At 50.3% G+C, this 12,295-nt stretch overlaps 1 protein-coding gene across 1 annotated transcript in view; it reads left to right on the top strand.

The window, feature by feature from the left end:
• The window catches only part of LOC144764166 (A.superbus venom factor 1-like), a 1,132,054-nt gene that overhangs the window by 46,180 nt on the left and 1,073,579 nt on the right, over positions 1-12,295 (top strand). The window contains exon 3 of the mRNA XM_078650288.1: positions 1,789-1,859. Coding sequence (XP_078506414.1) covers positions 1,789-1,859 — 71 coding nt within the window. The remainder of the gene's footprint in view (positions 1-1,788; positions 1,860-12,295) is intronic.

Below are 12,295 nucleotides of genomic sequence, written 5' to 3'. Positions count from 1 at the left end.
GCATTTTGGCAGACGAATGTTTGATATTTCATTTCGCCTCTTATGTGTCAAATGTATTTTATATTGAGACAGCATGCAGAGTGACTAATCTGGTCCTGTTTTGTTTTCATTTAACAGACCCCTGACGAAGGGTCATGTATTTCCGACCCGAAATGCATTGGGTGTTGTAAAAAATGGCGCATTACTAATAATGATGTCAGTGGCATAAGAATTTGATTATGTTGCTAAACACGAAGAAAATTGTATAAATTTACAAATGAATCACGGCACACTTGAATGTTTCAAATAAAAAGCTGATGAACTTATCATAGAAAACTACGTTTTCATTGTGAATTGGGAACCCGTCTGGAGTCTAGCGAGTCTAAACTCAACAATTGTTCCTGTTGTCTGCAAGGTAACTGAACTTGTGGTTGCCTGTTTAGGAATAAAATATAGCAATATTAGGTGTTTAGTGGGGTGCCTGGAGTTTTTGGTCCCAATTCTACTGCACCTACTGTACCATTCAAATCATGACCGTAGTGCCTGCAAGATAACTGCATTTGTGACTGCCTGTGTAGTAGTAGTAAAACATAGCAATATTTGGTATTTAGTGGAGTTATGACCATAGAGCTGCTGTCCCCGGTGCCACTATACCTGCGGTACCATTTAAATCAAGGCCCTTTTAACTGCAAGAATATATGTATAGCAATACTAGGTGTTTAGAGGAGTTCTGACAACTTTTGGGCCCAGTGCCACTGCACCTGACTGCACCATAGCATAGCCCCTGTCTATTAACTTAATTTTTAACGTGCAATGTTGATTACAACATTCAGAATTTGATCATAATGAACACATAGATAAAGCTGAAAAAATCAATCTGAAAATGCCTACAAGGTGCAAAGAATGGCACTGAGGCATCGATAGGAAATACTACAAACGTTATAATAACAAACATGCATTTCAGCGTACTGTTAGTTGCTGTCTACCTTTTCCATGGGAAGAGATCTTATCGTTCACAGTGAATGGGGTTTGAACTGTGTGAACAGATTTAGTACAAGTATCGTAAATGCGTGCAGACAGGGGAAGTTTAACACAACAAAAGTTCCACACAAAGGCGAATGAATACAGTAATATAGCAATGGGAACTTTTGAGATATATTAAATACAAAAGATTTCACAAGCTGTGCTGGCGAAACCTAAAAAGGAAAGCGTATCGTCTAAAAATAATTCCAAGGGGCAAGGTGAAGGGAGTGGCAGCATGGAGAAGTGAGGAGAGTGCTTCCCTTCTGCTTACAGGGACGAAGGTAGAAGAGTGACTCCCATCAGCGCCAGAGCTTGAGCTCCTGATGGCGAGTGGGGAGGAGTGGTAAAAGGGAGAGATCCCACTGGCAAGGCAGAGGAAGTGCGTGAGGTCCCTTTGGCGAGGGTTACACACAAGAGCATAAAGATGATTGCTTCCTCAGATGACACAGAGGCACCAGCTGCAAAATTCTGTTTTGTCAGGAGTGCTGAAAAGCAACTTCACTGTTCCTGGCTGCCATTCGGTCACATCAGCCTCGAATGGAAGTTTGTATGTTCAGGCCACGGACAGAGATTAAACCCGCTGCTCCTCCATTGTATCATTTTTTTGCATGCTTTAACAGACAAATATTTTTCATCTGTAAGTAGCTGTGATTTTTTTTTTTAATCCAACCTCTTTTATTATCACCCCACTCGATACCTGTCTGAGTGCCCTGCTTTGTGCTGTGTGATTGCATGCCATCAAATTGTGGGATCTGAGCTCGGCATCTCTCTTTGTTTTCTCTGCAGTACTTTATCGATTGTTCACCATGGGTGGCAGACTTCAGCTTGTCAACAGAACGGTCATTGTTGAATTTGAGGTAAGATGTCCACCCATCTGTGAGTTATATTCAAATTTTAAAACTTTTCACATGTTGACACATTTCTGTTCTACCTGTCAGAGCAGTTCATGTAGAACTAGGACAATGACACGAGTTACACTGTATAGAAGTGGCTTCCACATCTCCAGTTGAAGTACAGACAGAGCTGCACAGGCATGAAGAACGGAGCAGAACAATGATACAGTGCACAGTTGTTCAAGGGCTTTCCTCTTACAATACAATTGATGGGGGTTGTGTTCAGCAAAGCTCTCTTCATGTTTATTCATTCATCATTCATTCAATGAACTGTAGAATGATCAATGCTCTGTCAAGATGTTTTCCACAGGTTTCTTTTAAACTTAATGGCTTTCATGGTAGGCATCAATGAGGTACCATACAACCTACACTTGTCGCTCATTTGGCCTCTAATGCCCTAGCAAGTTTCTCAAGGCTTAATTAGTCATATACGGATCTTCCCAACACATGATGGTGTCCATTCATGTCTACGTCTGTCGGATTCACTGGAGAGGGAGTAGATTTTGCAATAAGAGAATTTCTTATGAGGTTACTCCTAACATAGAGTACAGACTCACCTAATAGAAGATTAATTTGCTCAGGAAACATCTTCAGAGAACTTACAGTACCTGCTTATGAGGCCCCTAGGGCTGTATGGAAATGTACATTGTTTTCTTGATGGGGCTCAGGGTGTTTTCAAGGACCAATAGGCGTGTGCACAGAGGGCTGACTGGACTTAAGAGGTTCCGACAGCTACAGTTTTCTTGTCCTAGCTCTCTGAAGACAACTTATTGGAATTCATGTCTCTTTGCATGTTTCCTGCTGTTATCTATCACATGACTTCTTCATATTGCTCCACTTTTCTGAGGTATTCTCACCAGCTCCCGTTCCTCCACTTTATGCTTCATTAAGATATGGCACGTTCATCCTCTGGTGTCTCAAGATGACTGCTGCAGTCTCCAAAAAATGTTCACTCCTTGCTACAGGTCCTGGTACACTGCCTCAAGTACATATCAGCCTCTCCATACTCTTGTACATAATGCAAGTCATACTCACCGCTGGCTCTATTTATTTTAATTTCCAGTGTCTCAGAAGCAGCTCTCATTTCTTCCTCCATGCTCTTTTATATTGTGTCAGATGTGCTTACTTCTAACTTGTCCACTGATAATGATTTACCTGCATATCCATATCCTTGACACATGCCTCAGATGCACTCCCAACTGTCTCTGTATCCCTGTTTATTGCCTTTTAGAAACTAACATCTCGTTCCACATGTTAGTCAAATACCTTTGCTGTACTTACATCTGGCTTCGTAAATTTGCCCTGCGTCTTCAATATACTCTGGATTGATATCCTTATCCAATGGTTGAGGTGTACTCCTATCTAGCGTCATATCGCTATCCAGTACTTCCGATGACACATATTTATGCGCGGTCCATATTTAAACACAAATAGAATCAACGTAAAATCAAAATTTAATGCATTTATTATCGTACAGAATTATAAATAAATAATATCACTTGCTTATTTACACAGCAATCTAATTAAATGTTCAAAAGTAAGTTCATCCTATTAACACATTGCACCATCCCCTGCTTACAATAATCTGTTGAGGCCTTTATGAACCTATTTGAGCATGAATTCACTAACATAACCTTCCCCATAGTACTGCAACGTCTAAAGTGTTGTGCTTCCCTTAGAAGCAGCCAACTTTGTGGTATTTCCTATTATCTTTAAACACCACAATATATATGGCCCAGTTCCATTGAAACCTTGCCAATCTATGCCACTATCCAGCCATGAATTGGGCCCACGTTTTTTAAACTGTGCAGTACCTCGACAGTGAGTGGCATGCACAACCTCCTTTACTCTTACTTTCTCCATTCTCCCTATTCACTCTCCTATAGAAAGAATTAATTGCGTCATCCACCTTTGCAATAGTAGAGCTCTGCAGCAAGCATTGAGATGTAGATTCGCTTTTTAAAAAAAAAATCTTTTTATTGCTTTAGACAAAAAGGAATCAAATCAACATAGCATAAGTGACAATCGGCAAGAAGTACAGTCACAGTGCGAGAACGCAGTGGTGACAATAGCAAAATAATGTACACTACACAAATAATGCGTCCATTTCTAACGATAATGGCATTACTCCTAGTCCTACTCCCTCGCCTTCCTTCAGCACAAAAGAGGCCCGCCTCCCCCCCAGACCCACCCCCAGCATATAAACTCTGCCCGCGCCCACCTCCACATGTACATAAACAAGCCGAGCTAGCACTCAGTTGAACCGCACCGGGAGGGAGGGATGGTCCCGAAGGAAGGCGAGGGAGTAGGACTAGGAGTAATGCCATTATCGTTATAAATGGACGCATTACCTCCCGTCCCTCCCTCGCCTTCCTTCAGCACAAATGAGGACATAGCAAGCAGAGGAAAACAGAGACGTACAACTGAGTGACAAAGAACACAAAACAGTGCCCCAAGCACAGCAGATCAACATCCCAGGCCTCTGGAAGAGGACAACACTCCGTGGCCCGAACACCCACAGGAGGAACCACCCCCACAACAGCAAAAGCCACCAAGACTGCGAACCGAAACCAACTACCAGGAAGGCAAACACCACCGGAGTCGGACCAAGCGAACAAACAAGGAGACCTCCACCCGGAAGGACCCCGCAACCAGCAGGCGCCACAGCAAAAAGTCGCTGGACAGTCAAACTGAGCAAACGAGCCTCAGGCAAGGAAGGAGCAGGACCGAACACAGGCAAAACCAACCTGTGACAGAGCCAAAACGCCGAGTTTCTGGGGGGACAAAGGACGGAACCAGACCCAAAACTAACAGATCCGAACAGCCCAGACAGAAGGGAAACGTCCAAGACAGGGCCCACAACAACCCAAGCGCCCCGCAGGGGCGACTTCATTCCAAAGCAGAGCAGCTGAATTCACCAACTCTCCAAGGATGAAAGGCCATGAGGACACATGAGGATACGAACCCCTAACCAAGAACAGGAACACAGGCCACTACAGTGCATGCATCAGTCAAGTCAGCAACCAGACCTGGCTCATGTGGGTGGCAAACCCAAAATGCAAGAGTCACAACCCAAGACCCGCAAGGGGCCCAGAGGAAGGACCGGACAGGACAATCAACCCCAGCAGCAAAGACCCCGAAGGGAAGGACCTGACAGGGCGGGGAAACAAACACAGCAGACCCAGAAAAACAACCAGGCAACAGACCCCAGGCAACACGCAAGGAAGTCAGGAGCACCAAGAAGCCGAAAAGACGCCCACTGCACTCACAGAGGGGCCACCGACAACCCAGAAGAGCCCCAGCCGGAGGGAACCGCCACACCAAAAGGAGGCCAGCACCATGGGAACAACACCCAGAGCAGAACACCAGGCCTAAAAGGCCCACAAACCCAGACGGACAGGCAGAGAAGAAGAAAACGAGCCCAGGGAACCAGAAACACCACAGAAGCAGGCGCCCCAGCACCCGCAGCCACAGGACTGCCAAGGAGCCCTGGGACAACAAGGCCCGAACCCACGAAGGAAGAGAGACCAGGCACCCGGACAAGGAAACGGGGCTCAGCACAGTCCGAAGACGAGCCCCGACAAACACCAGGCCCAGAGAGGGGACCAGGGAAGACACACCCCGGGCCACTAAAAACCCGATCACCAGAAGAACCACCAAGGACCTCTCGAACAGACTGAGCAAAAAGAAATTCCAGCCGCATGCCGCAAAAGGCCGACCAGAAAAGGAAGAGGCAAAACCCCCGCCGCATGAAGGAGAGCCACGAGAGCAGCCGGACATGCAGGAAGACCCAGAGTGAAGGCCCGAGGCCAAAGGGGAAGGACGTAACCCAGAAAACGTGCGTACCACACAGAGAACCGTAGGAAACGCAGAAAAGAAGCAGCGTCAGGGAAGCGGAGAGAAGCGCCCCCAAAACCCAGGGCATGCCAAAAACCGCCAGGCAGAGCCTGCGGAAAGGGAGCCCGAAGGGCCAACATAGGTAAGGGAACCGGCCGAAGCCAGAGGCTGACCCCCAGGAGAACCAGAACTGGCACAAAACCGCCGGACACCCCAGCCCCAGCAACACAACGGAGCGGGCCCCAAACCCGAGCCCCACCGACAGGAACCCAGCAGATGGAACACATGGCAAGCAAACAGGATACCCAGTCCAGCAGAGCCACCCAGCAGGAACCGGAGACGGGCACCGGCAGAGGAACCCTCCCCGAACCGGAGGAACCCGCACCAAGCTGACCCAGTACCCATGAACCGCCGCACAGAGGACCCCGCCAACAGAAACGTCCCGCTGCCATGAGGAGGAAATGCCAAAGACGACCACCCACAGACAGAGAACCAACCAGATAGCAGTGACAGGAACCCAACAGGGCAAGGCACTCAGACAAGGAGGCAGCCAGCCAGGGTGAAAAAACGGACAAAACCGCGACCACTCGAAATGCAGAGGAGACACCCACAGCGGGGACCCAGTGCAAGGCATGTGAGAAAGGCAGGGCGCCCCATTCCAGGCAAGGCATGCAGAGGGCCCAAGGGGGCGACACCCAGCCACCACGAACCGCCGCCGCCAACTCCACGAAACCCCGCAGCAAGGAGGGCACAGAAGAAGCAGAGAACAGGCCAGCCAGCACAACGGCAGCAGCCAAGCAAAACAGCAGACCAACCAAGCAGCGCAGCCAAGACAAAATCCGACAGCACAACGGGAGGAAAGGGGCGACCTCCACCAAGAAGCAAAGCCACCAGAGGAAGAGAGGGACGAGCAGCACAGAAGTGAAATCCCCAGACACCAACTGAGCATGTAGAGAAACCCGAAACCCCACAGCGCAGACGGAACACGGAGGGCTGAGGAGAGACCACCACGGCAGGCCCCATAGGCAACCGATAAGCAACTGTCAGCCGGCCACAACCACAGCGGACAAAACCACAAGTACAAGTACGAGCAGCGCATGCCACTCCCACAGCACCATCTCCCACCCCGGGACCCAAGGCCAAGCCCAACCGGGATGGCCGGGTACACCAAGGAAAGCAATCCACAGTCCCTGCCCAGCAGGAAAGAGGAAAACCCTGCCGACCAGCACAGGAGATCAGCGACCCACGTCCCAAACGCCCACCACCCTGGAGCCACAGGCAGTGCCAGAGGAGGAAGAAGGACCCACGACATCCAAAGATTCCAGATGGGAACCTGCCATCCACAAGAACTGCAGGACGAAGAGGTGACACAGAAGGCACCAAAAGAACCCCTGAGCACAGGACAGAGCAGCCTCAACTAAGTCCAGCACCATCCACGTACATGAGAGGCAGAACAACCCCCAGGGAGCCCAGGACACCAGGGCACCCCAGGGGGACCGGAGACCCAGCCACAGAGGAAGAGGACATCAGCTCGCCCCCAACAACCCCACGCGACCCAGAGTTAGACCAAGGCCATCACCAAAGGAATCACGGAGCACAGGCAGGAAACGAACCCCAGCCAGCGAACACAGCTCCAACAAAGGCACCAGAAGATCCGCCGAGGTACAGCCCCAAAGCCTGTACTACAGGGCAAGAGAAACGCCCAAGCAGGAAGGGGAAAATAAACAAAAAACGGGCAAAAACCCTTCCTACCTGGCCTAAGGGAAGACAGAATACCGGGAGGAGCAGGTCCGGACTGGCCGTTGCGGGCACCGGGCAATCCCCCGGTGTGCCGCAAGGGTGGGGGCCGGTTTTGGGCCCTGGGGGCCGTTTTTGTTACAGGGCCGTTTTTGCGGCATAGATGCAAAGTCGACCCTGTAACAAAAACGGCCAAAAACCGGCCCCGCCAAAGAGCTCGTTCTCACCCCCAGGTGGCCGGCCGAGCACTTTGCCAGGGCCAGTTTTCATTCTCAGTCCGGCCCTGAGGAGGAGGCAGCCACGCAGCCCGACCCGGAAACACAGCCCCAGCCACAGGAGGACCGCCAAAACACCGCTGCCGATTCCTGAGCCACCGCTCCGCCCCCATACCATGAGGGAGACAAGGAGAGGAGGCACTGCCAGGAGAACTCAGCAGAGGGCACCGCCGCAGCAGAGAACCAAACCGAGGACTCCCCGGCATCGCCACAGGGATCAACTGTAAGGGTAAGCCTCACTAGTGAGACAGAAAAAAACAGGTGGAGGTGGGGGCGGGCAGAGTTTTTATGCTGGGGGTGGGTCTGGGTGGGAGGCGGGGCCTCATTTGTGCTGAAGGATGGCGAGGGAGGGACGGGAGGTAGTGACAGTTTATCCCTTGAGTTGGGTCGGGGGATAGCAGTTCCTCCTCTGAGGAATGTTCCGGGGCCACACAGATCCCTCCCCTATATACGTTCCACCCAGACCACACTGCAGACCACTTTTTGGGGCATCCTCGTGTCATGTATATTGTCTTTTCTCTGAACATGCACCAGTCCAGACTTCTCTCCCAGGAGGCCAAGGTAGGTGGAGCCGCCGCTCCCCACTGCCGGGCTATAGCTCGTTTGGCCACCATAGTCCCCAATGTAGCCCAGGTCCTCTCCATAGTTGTTAGATCAGTGGGACCCCACATGTTCAAGAGACATCGCTTAGCCTCCGGACGAATGGTCTTATGTAGCACCTCCTCCATTACCTAATGTATTTCTCGCCAGTACTGTTGTATCTGGTCACATTCTCAAATTATGTGGATGAAGGTACCCGTATACCCACAACGGCGCCTGCAATTGCCCCCGTCACCCCTCCCCATATGAACTAGCTGTGGCCCAGTGACATATGTTCGGTGGAGTATCTTGAGCTGGACCAGTCGCAGAAGTGCCAGGATGGCGACCTCCCTGGGTGAGGCAAACGCCTCCCGCCACTCCTCATCATCAAATTCTAAGCCATCTCTCTCCCAACACACATGCAGACGCCCAAGCGGATCTGGGGTATTGTTAATCAATTTGTTGTATGTGAGGGAGATCACTTTTTGGGGGAGATAGCCATCCAGTAAACGATCCTCCAGTGGTGATGACACTGGGGGGGTTGTGCCTTTCTGTAGGGCAGTGGTTATGGCGTGTCTAATCTGTGTGTATCGGAATACTTCCGTGGTGGATAGTTCATACTGTTGTTGGAGCGTGGCAAAGAGGACCACAGCGACCTTAAACCAGAGATCACCCAGATGGGATATGCTGATCAAGTCCCACTTATCAAAGCCCTTCATGGACCAGAGGCTACCCAACAGTTTAGAGTCCCACTGAGGCATAGCCAGTGTGAGATTCCAGTCCCAACCTAGGCTATTATTGACGTATTTGCCAAATGGCAACAGAGTGTTTGGTGGGGCCCATGAAAGAGAGTCCCTGGGGGTTGGAATATAGAGATCTGAAAAAAATCCCCCAGGGCAGTAGCCACCTGTCCATCATAAAAGCAAGGTCGTCTGGTTGGCGATACGTGCACTGATTGATAGGCGCTAAGTGGGACACCCAATAATACCTACGAATGTCAGGGAGACTAATGCCTCCATCATACCAGTTAAGGACCAGTTTATCAAGCACTTTCCTGGGCCTCCACTCCCATAGAGGTTCTCTTTGCAACCCCTCTATTTCTCTGAAGTATCCTGCTGGGACTGGATCTGGATAATTTTGTAAAGGCGTATAGTAGCCGGGGCAGTGACATCATTTCAAATAGTGCCGCTCTGCCCAAAAACGAGAGCGATAAGGCTTTCCAAAAGGACACATCCCTCCTAAGGCGCTGCAGGGGCGGACCAGGTTATGTTCATACCTGAGTTTAGGGTCTGAGGTAACAAAGACCCCTAGGTAGCGGAAGCCTTCCCTCATTGCCTGCATTGGGCAATCTTTCGGCAAGGGATATGCTGCGCCTCCCATTACATATATGAGAGACTTGCTCCAGTTGATTGAGTAGCCTGAGTACTTGCCGAATATTGTGAAAATATCCAGCACACATATTAGGGATTTTTTGGGGGAGGTTAAGTAGAGGAGGATGTCATCTGCATAGAGCGAGATTCGGTCCTCCCAGCCGGCCGACCACCCCATTCCACGAATCATCCGGTCCACGTGGATTCAGGCCACCAATGGCACAAGGGCGAGGGCAAAGAGCAGGGGGGACAGGGGGCACCCCTGTCTGGTCCTGGGGTGCAGCTGAAACGGGTCTGATCGCTTGTTGTTAACTATCACCTGAGCCGTAGGTGCCGAATAAAGAAGTCTAATCCATGACATGAAGACCGGTCCAAACCCCAGTTTAGCAAGAACCACTAGTAGGTAGGATCATTCCATGGTGTCAATAGCCATGGAGGCGTCAAGTGACACTATCACCGCAGGCTCGTCGATAGAGTCTGCTCTTCCCAACACTACGTGGACCCTGCGCAAGTTGAGGGCCGTGTTGCGAGGGGGCATAAAGCCCGACTCATCCGGGTGTACCAAAGTTGTTATCACCCGAGAAAGTCGCGTGGCAAGGAGTTTGGCAAGAATCTTGGGTTCTCCATTTCAGAGGGAGATCGGTCTGTAGCAGGTGCGGTTATTTTTGGGTTTCCCTTACTTGGGGATGAAGACTAGTGACACCAGCCTCTGATCAGGAGGGAGAACACCCACACGTCTGCTCTCCTCAAACATGGAAAGGAGAAACGGGGCAAGGCCATCGGGGCGCAGCTTGTACAGCTGGATGGGCAAGCCATTGGGTCCAAGTGCCTTGCCCAGTCAGAGACTCCGAATGGCTTGGGCTATTTTGTCGTTTGTTATGGCGCTATCAAGGAATTTAGTGTCTTCTTCAGAGAGAGTGGGCAAATGGATATCCTGGAGAAGGCCCAAAGAATGCTCTTCAAGGAAAGGGGAGGTAGATTGGTAAATTTTATCGTAGTGTGCAGCAAATTCATAGACTATGTCACTGGGATCAGTGTAGTCCCCGCCCTGGTCGTCGGCCAGTTCAGGGACCAACTTGATGGCCCATTCCTTCCTGTCCAGCCAGGCGAGGAGTTTCCCAGCCTTGTCACCCCACTCATATATCCTCCCGTTTCTCTCACTTCCCCAACTCTTGGCCCTGTCAGTCGCAATGGTCTTATATTCATCCCTCTTGAGCTGCAGGAGGTGCGTTGTTTCTGGGCCCCTCTCCCGGGTGTGGTGTTCTCAAGGAAGAGAATTTCTGTCTCAATATCTTTGAGGTCTTTCTGCTTTTTCTTTTTTAACTCCAGCAATCAGGAAAGGGCTTGGCCCCTGATTACAGATTTAAACGCCTCCCAAAGAGTAAGGGAGGAGTCGACTGAGCCCTTGTTCTCTTGGAAATAAGGGTCAATTGCAGACAGGAGGGCCTTATGGATTGACCGGTTGCGGAGGTACCAGGGGCTTATGGGTGCAATCACGCCCACTCTTGTGTCCCCATGGACCAGCCGGGTCCATATTGGCGAGTGTTCCGAGATTCCTCGAGCAAGGTGTCTGATCTCAGGGATATGTGAGGTTTGGGCCGCGTGAGTTATGAGATAATCAATACAAGAGAAGCTATGATGAGCTCCTGAAAAGAATGTGTATTGGGTGTCGCTAGGGTGGAACGTCCGCCAGGCCCCAGATAAACCAAAGTATTCCAAAAAAGTCTGGAAGCCAACTATGTGCCGGGCCAATGTCGCGCGGGAGTTAAAGATCATGTGAGCCTGAGCCAACATAATTAAAATCACCTCCCACCAATAGGAGACCCTCGGAAATGGAAAGCAAATGGGTCCCTAGGTCAGCAAATGTTTGCGTCTGCAGGCCCCTGGTGGCACATATACCGATCTTAAGGTGAGTGTACAGCCCTCCCACTGTCCCGTCACTGTAACACACCTGCCCCATTCGTCAGTGTGTGTTACTTGTGTATGAAAGGGGAAAAGCGTTTTTAATAAGGATTCCCACCCCGCTGGATCTGGATGTGAAACCAGAGTGAGCTATCAGCTTGTACTCCTGCAGAAAAACAACATCTGGGGTGTGATGTTTAAGGTATTGGAGGACTAAGGTACGTTTTACTCTGCCACCAAGCCCATTGACATTCCAACTCATCAGGGTGAAACTCCTATCCCACTGCGTATCCATAAGTAGTGTTAAGTGCAAACTTGCCTCTAAAGGTCATCTCATTTAATGTAGCTGATCAAACAAATCCCAACAAACCCCCACCCACTCCCAACACCAACCACCCCCACCCTGCTCCCCTGCACACTGGGCCTAGAACTACCAATTAGATAACTTGCAGAGTGCCTGTCGCCCAACCAAAAAAACTAAGTGACTAAATGTGGGGAAAGAGGAAAGTGCTTCATCTCCCAGCCAACCACTCTGAGCAAAGTCAAACAATATTAGCCCCCGTGGGGGACAGCATCCCGTGTCTCCCCGAGCGAGAAGAGGACAGTGAGGAATAGGCCAGTCAATGCACCCCCCATCTGTAAGGGCCACCTCTGGGAGTCAGAATGGGCCGTCTCGGACCTGGAACAAAACATTCAAGTG

Source organism: Lissotriton helveticus, chromosome 1_1, assembly GCF_964261635.1.
Source record: "Lissotriton helveticus chromosome 1_1, aLisHel1.1, whole genome shotgun sequence".
Lineage (NCBI taxonomy): Eukaryota > Metazoa > Chordata > Amphibia > Caudata > Salamandridae > Lissotriton > Lissotriton helveticus.
The sequence above is the reverse complement of the archived record's forward strand: the minus strand, read 5'-3'. Positions and strand labels throughout refer to the sequence as shown.